The sequence below is a fragment of the Diadema antillarum genome, unplaced genomic scaffold (genome assembly GCF_040938485.1).
Source record: "Diadema antillarum isolate AM-2024a unplaced genomic scaffold, OU_Dant_1.0 scf00000107, whole genome shotgun sequence".
NCBI lineage: Eukaryota > Metazoa > Echinodermata > Echinoidea > Diadematoida > Diadematidae > Diadema > Diadema antillarum.
The window spans coordinates 465,620-480,175 of NW_027270996.1; the positions used below are offsets into that span (position 1 = coordinate 465,620).

The 14,556-nt window shown below is 44.0% G+C and overlaps 1 protein-coding gene across 1 annotated transcript in view; it reads left to right on the forward strand.

Moving 5' to 3' along the window:
- Window positions 1-13,661, forward strand: part of LOC139719213 (sushi, von Willebrand factor type A, EGF and pentraxin domain-containing protein 1-like) — a 93,119-nt gene extending 79,458 nt beyond the window's left edge. The window contains exons 27-33 of the mRNA XM_071630643.1: window positions 902-1,075; window positions 2,392-4,284; window positions 5,019-5,309; window positions 7,609-8,336; window positions 8,956-10,984; window positions 13,028-13,156; window positions 13,594-13,661. Of these exons, the coding sequence (XP_071486744.1) occupies window positions 902-1,075; window positions 2,392-4,284; window positions 5,019-5,309; window positions 7,609-8,336; window positions 8,956-10,984; window positions 13,028-13,156; window positions 13,594-13,661 (5,312 nt within the window). The remainder of the gene's footprint in view (window positions 1-901; window positions 1,076-2,391; window positions 4,285-5,018; window positions 5,310-7,608; window positions 8,337-8,955; window positions 10,985-13,027; window positions 13,157-13,593) is intronic.
- Window positions 13,662-14,556: the final 895 nt, after the last annotated feature.

Consider the following 14,556-nt stretch of genomic DNA (forward strand, 5'->3'; position numbering starts at 1 on the left):
AGTCACACTGCACGATATGCGTGCTCAATGTCAATGCGTGTGCAAGGCCGCTGAAAATGCATCGCGCTCTACACTGTTGGTGCAAAATTGCACCGGGGACGTTGCGGCGCTCGTTGGTGGCCGAATACTGGTGCAGTAGACATTTGCATTCAACCCTTGCATTGAATAATTCCCGTAGACACTAATCATAGGGGTAATTGCCTAGTGGGTACGTAAATTTTGTTTTTCTTTTTTGCTTTTGTGGATACCATCAAAGATCGTACACTCATACGACCTTTGATATCATCACACTCTCGGCATGCTATAATCAAAATATCCCGCAAGAAAACGGCGTATTTCTCGATTTTTAGCGCTTTTTCCGCGACCCGTCGCGTAGACAATACTCTTAAAACTGGACTTAATTCGCGCGCGCTTGGAAAAGTTCCGATTCTGCACTTTTGACGGTGGAATTTGGGATTTTCGATGGATTTTTGGAGGAGACTTAGAGACTTTCCTGTACGTGAATGAGTGTTAATACCGTATGTGTAAAGATGTGATTTGCGTGTGATGTGACTGTAGAACCAAAGATCGTACACTTCAGTGTACGATCTTTGGTAGAACTCACTGGCTGGTGATAAAGCACACTGGCAATTAAGTGGCCGAATTCTGGTAGATGACCGAATGCACATTATGTTTACCCCGACTTTGTACTTAGGCGTGGGTCTGCCGCCTTTGACGGCCCCTCTCTAGTTTTGGATAGTGATACTTATTGTAATGTTTTCAAACTCTAATCAGTATTTTTGATAATCAGAATTAAATTGGGAGGTTTTTTACATTTTATTCTTAGTATGACATCATCCTTCACTGATAGCGGTGAACTCTTTATAAAGATCTCTAATTTCTTCCGTCATGTCCCTCGAAGGGATCAGTTGTGGGCACCCAGGCCCCGTGAACCACGGCCGCGTTGTGGGCCGATCCTACCTGTTTGGGGACCAGGTTTTGCACGCCTGCCACAGGAATTTCACCCTTCTGGGTCCACTCTTCAGAGAATGTCAAGCAAATGGACAGTGGTCAGAACAAGCTCCAGAATGCAGATGTAAGCAGAGTTGTTTTTATTCTCTTTCTCTCAAAGGCGGAGGAATGTACCATTTGTCACAAAAGAAAATTACAACGGGACCGTCTGCAATGATAACTTTAGAAATAGCGAATCAATCCAAATACAATTTCAGGGTATGAAACTATAACTTATTTTCCACGTTTTGCAGAAACCCCCTTCCGATTTGCTTCGGTGGTCAAAGAGAAATGAGGATTTTTGTAGAGCATGTCAGGAATCCCTTCCCTCCAAGTTCTGTCCATTGTGTTCACACATCAATATGCAGTTCCAAGAGCATCCAAGTGCTAAACTTGGAAGAATCACATCCACGACATGCTTCACAATGATTCACATTTCTCTGTGACCAAATTGAATAGGGTTTTCTGCAAAATATAGGTAAGATGTTATATTTTTAGACCCTGAAATAGCATTCAGACAGTTTAATCATATTGGAAGTTATCAATGCAAAAATCCGATTGTAATTTTTTGGGGGTACATACTGTGTATTGGTTTTTGAGAGACTGGACATGTCTTCCTATGCCGTTCAAGGTTGTCTCTTATTTTGCATGGTGTACCATGATAAAATCCTTTTGTGCTTCTCTACTTGGCAGGCTATTGTAACACCAGAAATTATTGCTTGCATGAAACTTTCGCTAATTTCACTAGGGGCCGAAGATTCACAAAGTAAAATGCACGCAAAAGTGTTTGTCTACACAATCCCGGCGGCAATTTGCGAAAGTTTTATGCTGCAAATACTTCTCGTTTTTCTTGCTTTTCTTTTGCATATATATGGACTAAATAAGTAGAAACAAGTTGATGAATAGTGTAGTCATTTGAACAAAAATGACATGCATGCAAGAGTAACAATTTGTTGCAGTCTTACGACAATGGAAAACATTCCTAAAGGAATAAAAGATAGATACTCATTGGAGATGAAATTTCATCTGAGAGTGACAGAAGTCTTTTCTTCTTCTTTTTTTCTTTGACCCATTTTCTATGAGATTCTGAGCCCATACCTCCATTGATGATGGTTAAAGAGTGATGCATAGGAAATGGCACTTGATGAAGTAATGACTTATGTGATTGAAAGATATTTTTTTTTAAATGCTGTTTGATATTACATGACAGTGAGCACAGCAGTTGGAGCACAAATTTGAAGGGAACACACTGTTTTGCTGCTGAGATGCGAAATGCTTTGTTTGCTTTGTGCAAATTTTTGTAAAGTTGATTGCTTGACCAAACATGAGTCCATTGCTTCATGAAATGATTTGGAGCAGTCTATGAATGTGATATATCTTGATTTTCTGTCCTGTTTTTAGATGTGATATGTCTTGCTCCTCCTGCCATGCCAAACTCTGTGGCATACTCCATGGATACCACACGCAGTGTTGAAATGGCATTCCCCGGTCATGTTGCGGGGTACCAGTGCAATCGAGGCTTCCGCCTGACCGGGCCTGCCAATGTTACGTGTCAGACAAACGGTCAGTGGAGCGAGCCCCCCAGCTGCCGCATCATCTCATGCCCGCCCCTGGTGCCATCGCCAAACCCCATGCTGGTGACGTCCAACGGAAGTGTGTACAGCAGCATAGCAGAGTACCGTTGCAGCACGGGTTACCGGATGCAGGGACGGGCTGTCATCCAGTGTCAGGAAACGGGATTGTGGGACTACCCGGTGCCGACGTGTTCCGTTGTCATCTGTGGCAATCCTCGCAGCATCCCCAACGCAGATGTCACATTTGATGGCATCAGCTATCGGAGCACGGCGTGGTACACCTGCAGGGAAGGGTACGAATCAGACCGGAGAGCATCATACTGCAGCGCAAGGGGATCGTGGGAGCCGCCTGCCCCTGTGTGCAGACCAGTGCAGTGCCCTGCAATACCATCAGTGATCCCCCACACTACCATCCATGGCACAGACTTCACGTTCAACAGCACCATCGTATTTGAATGCAACCGTGGGTACGTCCTATCCGGGGAGAGGCAGATACGATGCACCGGTGGTGGCCGCTGGTCAGGTAACCCACCAATATGCAATCCAGTCCCATGTGCAGATCCTCCAGTGTTTGATGACTATGCGGATAATGCTACTGAAGCAATGGGTGCCTTCACATTTGGGGCAGTCGTGCAGTATGATTGCCACAGTGGATTCTATCGTCCGACACCGGGAAGCCAGCTTGTCTGCGCAGAAGACGGAAGGTGGGTGGGGTCTTTGTCCGCTTGCTTGCCAGTGTCCTGTGGTCCTCCCAGCCATATCCTCCATGCCTCTTACCAAGGTCAGGATCACACCTACGATCAGACCGTGACATATCGCTGTGATCTTGGATATGAATTGACAGGAAATCCAAGCATAACGTGTCTGGCCAGTGGACAGTGGAGCCCAACTACTGCTCTGTGCAGCCTCATCAATTGTGGAGACCCTCCAGTCGTCAGTAATGCCGATGTTTCCCTAGAGCGCCACTTCAATGAAACAGTGAGGTATACCTGCAGACATGGGTATGTCAGTGATGACTCGATGGAACTGTACTGTGACGCTACAGGCACTTGGCAAGGACTCCCACCCACTTGTTCACCCATCTTCTGTGGACCTCCTCCATCACAGGAGAATGGTTTCTTCCTAGGCGACACCTGGATCTACCCAAGCTCGGTGGAATTAAGCTGCAACAGAGGGTATGAACTCTTCGGAGATCCACAAATCCATTGCCTTGGAAGTGGCCAGTGGTCCAACTCATCATCAAGGTGCACTCCACTGTCTTGTCAACCTCCTGTGACCATCAGCCATGGGGCCATCATTGGGCTTGAGTTCACCTACGGCAGTCACATAGAGTACCAGTGTCACGATGGTTACATCCTGGAGGGCCAGTCAACTCTGCACTGCACCGAGAATGTCCTGTGGTCGGGTCCGCCTCCGCGCTGCAGAGCCGTCGATTGCGGTCCTCCAGCAGACATGGAAGATGGCCTGTACATCGGCTACGACTTCACCTTCAACCAGACCGTTCTCTACATCTGCCAGCCGGGCTTTGAGTTTGGCCGGGAAGCGGACTACGTGGAAGCTGTGTGCCTGGCCAATGGCACCTGGAGCCAGCTCACTGCTGTTTGCCGGGCTGTGAATTGTGGGGAACCAGCATCTCTGGCCCATGGAAGTGTCGCTGGATCTGTGTACACGTATTCCAGCATCATAACATACTCCTGCAATCCTGGATATACCTTAATAGGTAAATTTCAATGATGATTGATACAGCATTCTTGTGTTCAAATGAAATGATTGGATACTGCTACTTTTGTTAGATTTCTTTGTTGATGTTGTTATTACACTGGTATATAGAAAGATAAAGAAGGCTTTGATGTTTCCTGTGCTGCAAAGGATTAAATATAGATTATGACGCTTGATATTGATTTCATTGATTTCTTTCAATATTACAAGAAATTTGGAAATGCATGACTTCTCAGGATGTCTTTCAAACTCTGCAGTCCTTTTCTTTGTATAATGTGTTATGTGGTTGCCAACCCTATGAGTTGATGAAGTCAGTAAATTTGGTCCGTTTGCTGTCTGTTTTGTTTAATAGATTATGATGCAGTGGACTCCCATTCTAACGAAGTCCTCGGGACCAGCAGTTTCCTTTTGTTATATTGAAATTTCATTATAACCGAACAAATAAACAATAAAAAACAAATAGTCAGCAAATTTGCAGCCTGAATTTTTATTTTGTTGTAGCGGGAATTTTGTTATAACCGTGTTCGTTATAACAGGAGTGCACTGTAGAGTTTAAATTGGTATTTTATTATAGAGAACAAAAGAGTCATGACTGATCAGTTTGGGATATTTCATTATTATTGACCTCTAGTACTGTATTATTCAAATTCAAAGTTATGTAAATTGGATGTAGACACACTGTCTATCATGTAGCACAGAATGAAAACAATATTGACTTCACTCCCTTATCGATAGGCTTAGGCTCACAAACCTGCACCTCCAATGGCACCTGGAGTGGCCCAGCCCCTTCCTGTGAGCCTCGTGACTGCGGCGCTCCGCCCGTGATTCTCAACGGCGTGGCGAGCTACATCGCGACTACCTTTGAATCCACGGCAAACTACAGCTGCTTGAGAGGCTACCAGAGCGCTACCCCGCTCACGCTGCAGTGCGATGCAGCTGGGATGTGGGCGGGTGAAGCAGATAATACCAGTTGCCAGCGCATTCAGTGTGAGGAAGAGATGGTTATTCACAATGGATTTGTTGAAGGTAGAGTACATCATGAAAATGTTTTTGTCAGGTGTGATATACATATGAAGTAACTTTCACATGCAGATTGCTTATTATCAAATGTTGTAACATATAGACTGCCATCTCTTCAATTTCCATTTCAGCCTTTAATATACTGTACAGAGTATCTCTATTCTTCAGATCATCAATTTCAGCCTTATATAACTTTTTTGTTGTTGTTTTTTCAGACCGGTAGTGTGGTCTTTCTTTTTAATGGCATGGTCTTAATTGATTTTCAGCAATCTTTGTCAATGTGATAACTGCTATACATGCTACCAAATTGGGTTCTTGATTTAGGGTGATGATGAGTTTGTGTCACGATGATTTTGTGCATTTGTTCAGCTATTCGCAGATTTGATTCAAAGAAGAAAAGTTGTATAGTAACTTGTAGAAGACAAGTCTATTCTTTTCATCACTATTTCCCGAAAACCTATTCAAGCCTTAATATAAGAGTGATTGTTAAATAACATTTTCATATAGTTTATCAGCAACACATCAATTTTCTCAAAATTTATGTCTTCAAAAAATTATACACTTAAAGATGGCCCTTCCCTTTTGCATTCCTTCCCAAATAGCACAAAACATGATATAGTCCACCAGACCATTGTAAATCTATAACATTTCTGTGATATTTGAAGGTTGTTAGCCGTTAAAATTCAAATAATGCATCCAACGCTCACCGTAACGTATTCTGTATACTAGGCACAGCTGCATACATTAATCCTCCTGTGGTTGTAATATGATACTTATACTGTAAACGTCAATATTTTCGCGCGATTAATTTTTCGCGCTGAGCGGCTCGAAAACGTATTCGCGGGTTCTTAACCCGTTCCTTACGGGAACCTGGTTTACCAGGTTCCCGTGGGAGCAACTGATATACGGGAACCTGGCTTACCAGGTTCCCAAAATGAAGACAAGGGTGCCTGCTTCAGTGGCCTAAATTCATGTTTCTTTTTGTTAAAATGCTCAGAAAAGCGGGTTTGATAAAAAGATCAGAGTTTATTCTATCAGGATTTGTTCTCCTGCTGTTTAAAAAAAAAGGGTTTTACAGTATTATGTACCTTTTCCTGATTTAGTTTTTTGCTTGTTCTGCTGTAAACTCGTACGAACATGTACATAATGATCAAGGCTGAGATCAGTTAGAAATGCGGGTTCGCTGACCCCAGTCACCTCATTCAGGTACCTGGTTTTGTGTGTAACAAAAGATTCTGAGAGCTCATCAGCGCACGCTCTATTCATACCTCGCACCCGATCGATATTTCCATTGTTCACGGGCACATGTAGTTGACCGTAGAAAGGGGGACACAATGAACCGCTTGACTGCCTTCACACAGCTGGATTACCAACCTGTGTGCCTCTCTGTCGACGGGCGAAAAGAATCTCGTTTGGGGGCATTAAAGGCACTCAGAGAATTGTGGAAGGAATGGGTTAAATTCGCGCTCCGCAGCAGGTTACTTTACTGTAGTACACATTCACTGCTTTCATCCAAAGCCTCTGCTACATAGCTTGCTATGCCAGCGTACGACAAGCGACGTAGCGAGCGGCTCGACTGCGAGTACAAGCACTCAAATACGTAGTACAGCTGTGACTCTAGTACCGTAGTCACGGGGGACTGTAGCATCGATGCGTGCGGTGCATACATGCATGCTACAGTACACAGCAATCTAGGGTATCGTCTCTTCGCACAGTACTAGTAGCGTAAACATGCCTGTACATTGTACTACGTATCATCGATGAAGCGCACACAATTCATCCCGTTCAAAATGTGCGTAGAAAATTTATTGTGAAGATATATTCGCGCGTTTTTGAATTCGCGCTAGCCGAGCGTAGCGCGAAATCCGCGAAAATTAATGTACCGCGAAAATTTCCACGTTTACAGTACTTCGAACAACAGATATGCATGTTAAAGCTGTCAGAAAAGAAGAATTCATTAGCTTCTCTTACTTTGTTATCAATGGCAAATAACAACACACCACTTACATGAACTACATGTACAACTAAGTGCATCACACAGGTCTGTAAAACTAGACTAGTAGTTTAGATTGGTAATTTTTTCTTAGTACGAAAAAATTATTCAAATCTTAATGGTCAATTTATCTAAACAAATAAAGACCCTCTTGAGTTCAAAAATTACTGGAGGTTTCCAAATAGTGTTTTCTTCAATACCTAAGTGTTCTCACCAATTTTTCAAAAATTTGCGTGCAAAAGGGATTGGCTGTCTTTAAAGTTACTGTGCACAATTATGAGACTCAATTATGGACAACTCTTTTAACAATAGATGCTGGACCCTATGTGTATGGAGACATTGTGCAAATATCTTGCACAGAAGGCTTCAAGAGTGATACTATCCAACAGATGGAGTGTACGGCACTTGGCACTTGGATGCCGAAAAACATATCCTGTGAACCAATATTCTGTCCACCGGTCCAGGCACCTGAGAATGGCATCATTGTGTCTGGATCTCAACGATGGGGTGAAGAGCTCATGATTGGATGCGTGGAGGGGTACCGTCTTGTCGGAAATGACAGCATCCGGTGTGCTGGTGATGGTATGTGGATTGGGGACATCCCAGAGTGCGTCGTGATAACCTGCGAGGCACTGCAGGCCCCAGAGAATGGAATGGTGCATGTGGAAGACCACTCCTATGGAAATCGGGCGGAGTTCGAGTGTGACAGGGGATTTCTGATGGTGGGCAGTAACACCACCGAATGCATCGGGCGTGGCACTTGGAGCAACCCTCCTCCGACCTGCACCCCAATATCCTGCCCGTATCCTGCTAACCCCTCCCACGGAGTGGCCATATTTGTCGACACCTACTATGGGGATGTGGTATCCTATGTCTGTGAACCGGGATACCGGCTGGTAGGTACAGAGACAAGGGAGTGTCTGGCGGATGGGTCTTGGCGTGGGGCATCTCCCTCCTGCACACCGGTGGAATGTGAAGTGACTGATGCCTTCCCACAAGGCAGTGTCATCAGGAATGACACAGTCATTCTTGGGGACGAGGTGAGCTCACTGTGATCCTGTATTATACCTCAGTATGTGGATAAATTTTTGTTGTAACTGTAAATCCCCTTAACCTTGCATGAGCACACTTGTGCTCAGTTGTAACATGCTGTAAAGGTACTTTACAGACATTTGATCAATTTTCTCCCTTCCCCTCCCCCTTCCATGTGTACACACACAAACAAATCAACAAACTTGGCCATAGTGTAAGTTTGTAATGGAATTAAGGTAGACAGAAACACAGGTGAAAGAAGGTACAAGTCTAATGTGAAGTGCATCAGGAAAGAGCATTACTTGATAGACTTGTGGGATTCCTGTTCATAGGTAATTTTAGGACATTAGTGCTAATCGGCAAAGACAATATGCCACAAGTTTGTTTTTTTTTTCAGACAGAAAATGCAAATCACCAAAAGCATTAAGATTTCTCCTTCACATTTACTTGATTACTGCTGACAATGTAGGTGTGCCCATAGTCATACATTGTGGTCTGGGTTTAGCAAACACAAAGTATAGTGTGCAGTTGAGTTTACCATGTGAGAGAAGAGTTTTGAAGAGAACTGTAGGACCCATTATTTCATTATATGCTCTGATCCTATCACTCTGTATTCTAAAATCCTAGGTGATCTACTCTTGCAATCCTGGCTATGAAGTGTTGGGCCAGACTTCAAGAATCTGTACCCAGGATGGCACACTGAGTGGAGAGACACCAGCCTGCATCAGAGTGACGTGTGGTCCACCACCGCCCCTCCTCAACGGCCACGCCTCTTACACCAGCAACACTTTTGAAAGCAATGCCACATACGCCTGTGACCAAGGGTACATCCTGGAGGGGTCTGCAAGAATTTCCTGTTTGGCAAATGGCTCCTGGGAGCTTATTTATCACAACTGCCAGCCAGTGGAATGTAGCCTTCCCGCGGTAATACCCAATGGAGCAGCGACGATGAATTTTACTCAACCCATATTTGGAACCGTTACTGAGTACACTTGCGAATATGGCTATGAGCTTAGAGGACAAGGGATCCACAGGTGTCAGGCGAATGGAGAGTGGAGTGACAGAGCTCCACAGTGTGAGCCAGTATCTTGTGGCAAGCCTCCTGCGCTCCTGAACGGTTTCCACAATTTCAGCACCACAACGTTCGGGTCTCGGAGCACGTACTCTTGCTACATGGGTTATGTGCTGGTGGGCAATAGAGTGCGGGTGTGTCAGGCCACGGCTTTGTGGAGTGAAGTGGTGCAGAGCTGTGAGCCGATATCTTGTGGAATGCCAGTGACGCCACCTCACAGTACGGTCATGACTTTCAACACCTCTCTGAACGGTATAGCCAGGTACAGGTGCGACATGGGGTACAGACTGGTGGGTGCCCACACACGAAGGTGCACGCAAGGTGGGGAGTGGAGTGGCGCTGTGCCCGAATGCGTTCCTGTGACTTGCCCAACACCGACCAGCATTGAGAATGGAGATATTATAACCTTTGGGAGGATGCAGTTTTTGGACCATATCCACTATCGATGTCATCCGGGCCATAAGATCCAGGGTGATGTCAGGCGGGTGTGTCAGGCAGATGAGACCTGGAGTGGGAGGAGACCCAGCTGTAGACCAATATCTTGCGAAGTCCCGCCCATCATCAAGAATGGTGTCAGGACTTACAGGTCACTAACATTCAACAGCACAACAATATTCGAGTGCCACTCTGGATATGTCCTGCGGGGCACGCCTGTTCTCAAGTGCATGGCCGATGGGACGTGGTATCCCCATGCTCCCGCATGTCAGGCAATCAGGTGCGGGCCCCTGCAGCATCCACAGAATGGTCGGGTGGTCGTGGAGAGCAAGGTGTACCGCAGCACAGCCATCTATTCCTGCAATGAGGGATTCGTCATCAATGGATCGAAGCGAAGAGGATGCCTGGCCAGTGGTGTGTGGAGTGAGAGCTCTCCCAGCTGCCAGGCCAAACTTTGTCAGCCTCTGCCAGTCATAGAGTACGCCCTTTATCCAGCCAACAAGACCAAGTTTGTGGTTGGTGATTTTGTGGAGCTCGAGTGCAAAGCCGGATATCAGGCGACATCTGATGGCGTTGTTCACTGCCTGGGAAATCAGACCTGGTCCACGAATGACTTCTCCTGCGTACCCAGCTCCTGCAGTGAACCTCTGCTTCTAGAAAATGGTCGGGCAAAATACACCTCTTTATCATTTGGATCAACAGTGACTTACCTCTGTAATGAGGGCTTTAGAGCGGTTGGCGAGACAGTCGCCAGCTGCCAGGCTAATCTAAACTGGAGTAGCCCTCCGCCCCAGTGTCTTCCCGCCACCTGTCCCGAACTCGTCGCTCCAGAAAATGTAATCCTGTCAAGTACCTCAATATCAGTCGGCACTACTGTGCTAATGTCCTGTAGTGGGCATTCTTACCTGGTGGGAGCCAGCCAAGTTGTGTGCTTGGCCAACGGGACTTGGAGTCATCCCCTACCTAGGTGCATCCCCAGCGGGTGTGGTCCCCCACCTTCCCCAGACAACGGCGTTTCCCACGGAGACAGTTTCCTGCCAGGAGACGTGGTCAGTTTCCGGTGTCACAGAGGCTTCTACAGGGAGGGGAGCAGCTTAACTACCTGTCTGCCGGACAACACGTGGAGTCACCCCACTCCAGTTTGCATCAGTGAGTTTTGAAATACTCAAAAATACTTACCATACTTCCCAACAGCTAGGAATAATGCCTATTAAATCAAAGATGTATGGCCTTTTTAAGTCATTTCAATTTCCCTCAAGCTTTATCCCGCTTAAAACAATCAGAATCAGATTGATGTGTGTCAATTTTTTTTGTTACTGCGAAGGAGATAACAAAGAATATATTAGTAAAAAATCTTAACAGAGACCTTCTCCTGAGCTGAAATGCTAGAGTGGCAAACATGTCTTGCAGATGACTGGAGACAACAGTGATATCATCAGATAGTATTGTCAATTGAACTATAAATAATTACCAAAACCTGATTGTTGTAACATGTGTGTCATAATGGCTTGGCAGTAACAGCTGCAAACTGACTAATCATGTCTCAAATTTCTAGTGTTTTGAACTAGAATATTTGTTTACATGTAGCCCCACAGGTTAATTTCCTGTCTTGTGCTACTAGTATTCTGACTAATTATTAGAACTTTGTTGTGACAACTATTGTTTATGATGTTTAGTGAACGAGGTGACTTGTAAAACTCTTGTCCATGAGAGATTAGGATAACACCAAAGATTTATGGTATCATATCAGAAGGGAGGCAACCCTTTGGTATGATTACTGGAAGGAACAAATCACACCTTTATATAGTGTTTTTATGCCTCCGCCACGAAGTGGTGCCGGAGGCATTATGTTTTCGGGTTGTCCGTCCGTCCGTCCGTCCGTCCGTCCGTCCGTCCGTCCGTCTTTCCGTCCGTCCGTCCGTCCGTCCATCCTTCCGTCCGTCCGTCCGTCCTTCCGTCCTTCCGTCCGTCCGTAATGAATTTTGTGGACAGGGTAACTACCAAAACCTTTTGAGGTATCCTAATGAAACTTGGCATGTATGTGTATTAGGGGGTGAAGTTGTGCCTATCAACTTTTGGGTGCACATGCTCAAGGTCAAAGGTCAAAAGGTCAAGGTCAAATGCTTAAAATTTTACTATTTCCCCCCATATCTATGCAATGCCTGAACATATTTTCTGGAAACTTAGTGTATACATGTACTACCCAATTAAGATTCTCTGGTGAAAGTTTGGGGTCATGAGGTCAAAAGGTCAAAGGTCAAAAGGTCAAGTAAAATGTTAAATTTTCACTTTTTTCTCTGTATCTTGGAAATTGTTCAAGGTATCTTCATGGAACATAGTATATATATGCATCTACTGACTGGCAGTGGTTATCTAGGGAATGTAGGGTTCATGGGGTCAAAGGTCAGGGGTCAAAGGTCAAGGGCAATACTTCAAAATTTTACTATTTTCCTTATATTTATGCAATGCCAGCAGGACTTTTTTTTTTAAACTTGATGTATGCATGTATAACCCAATAGAGATTCTCTGGGATTTTTTTTTTTGCCAAGAAGGTCAAAGGTCAAAAGGTCAAAGATCAAGTGAAAGTGCTGAACTTTATTCTTTCTCCATATCTCGGAAGTGGCTCAAGTTATCTTGAAACTTAGAACATGCCGAATTTATGTATGTTCTGCCTGACAGTGATTCTCTTATAAATCAAAGGCCAGATGAAAATGATAACAATTTACTGTTCAATACAGAAATTGCACTTTTTCTCCATACCTTGAAAATTACTCAGTGCATAAACTTATGAAATGGTCAAAGTCAAGTTAAAGTTCTTTAATCCCCAAATACATGCTCTCCTATTCATCCAATAAACATACATGGTAGGTCAAGGAAGGTAAACATTCAATACATTTGTGACAAACATGTCATTTTAATATTTTGCCAATTTTGTGAAAATGTAATCACACATTGTCCACATGTACTATAGACCTATTAGGAGAATCATGCATTATGGCGGAGGCATACCAGTCGCCATAGCGACATTTCTAGTTAGAGATTGTAAGGAGGCACAAGTCAAGGTGCTGTCAAACTGAGTTGGTAGGAGGTACACAGTGTACAGAAAAGAAATGAATGAGAGCAACACTCCTGCATTTGATTGTGACGGTGCCCAGACGACCCATTGTTCATACGTTGCATACACCTCTGCAGGGTTCAATTCCGTAGCAGCTGTTCAAAACAGGCCGATATGTGTGGTGCCGTGCCTACATGGTGGGAAATGTGTGGGACCATACAGCTGCGAGTGCCCCTACGGTTTTGCCGGACCACGCTGTGGAACAGGTATGTATGTCAATTGGTTATACAGGTTGTGTGGGGTCCAATATGGCACCAAGACCCTTTTCTTGCTTCAGATCACTGCTAATTTTAGGCACAATTGTTGCATGAGTTCAGCTTGGATTAATTGGCATTTCAGCCAGCATTGCCAGCATCATTTTGTTCATTCTTTTTGCATCATTGTTTTCTAACACAGTGGACGCTATTCTGCACAGCCTTCTAAAATCAGTGAAGGTATTCTTTCCATGTGAGAAATAATTATCTGGTAATCATTGAGTTAGATAGATTAGCTATGATCAAAATGGCTTTGGCAGTTATGTAATTTGTATTTGTTATGGTATTCAAGCATCTGATATTTACAAAAACTAATATATAAGATGCAGAGTTATGTTAAAGAGAATGACATTTGCACAATATGCTTCTTGCTTCGTCCAACCATGCAGTTCTGTGTGCCTCAAGATGCTTAGGAGCAGCTAGGTGTGCAGCCAGGGATGCAAGATGTCGTCGGTGACATTATGATGATGAGCCGACGACGCTATGAATGAGATTCTCCGATGATGGATGAAGCAGCAATATAATCTAGTGTGAAGACAGCATTTGAAAAGTAATATCATCCAAAGAATGGAAAAGTTCGTCAACACGTGCAGCAAGTGTATGATGTACTCTAGTTTCATGTAAAGAAAAGAGGGATTTATAGGTCCTAGTCAGAGCTTTCCAATTAGTCAAACATTTAGTCAAAGTTCATACTTACAACTGTACATGTCTAAGGCTCATAGGCATTGACGTTTCTTACAGACACAGTGTACCAATCTATGTTTTTTTTTTTTTCATCACTAGCTCACAGTCAAAACTGACCATTTACATCACCTAGCAATCTGGACACCTTGGTCACATTTCAGACTTTTGATTTAGAACCCTAAAAACCTGATAAAAGAGCAAGTATGAGCAAAATTGTAGATTTTTTATTCACGTATTGTTTATTGACTGGAATTGACTATTCACTTGCTTGCTCGTAGTGTCAGAGCGGGGCACATGTAAAACAGTGCTTCTCATTAAATAAAGAGAGTTGATGATAGTGCCTAACACACAAGCACCCACGCTTCTAGCAATATGCAAACAGTTCTAAAAAGAATCATGTTGTCACCACTTGCTTTGTTTTCATTGCTTGTATAAAGATTTCGCAAGCTTTATCATCAAACATGAGTGCATAATAACGCACAGATGTGTAACACACAAAAAATGTATCAAATTCTCAGTGGCCATATCCATTCAGTAGCTTTACTGATTTGAAATGAAGCAATAGTTGGTAAAAATGCTGCTAGGAAAAAGCCAGAGAAAGTCATTGTAATTGTAATGTGCTTCAGCCCTCACCATGTCATCAGTCATTTTGGATTTTCTTTTGAAGT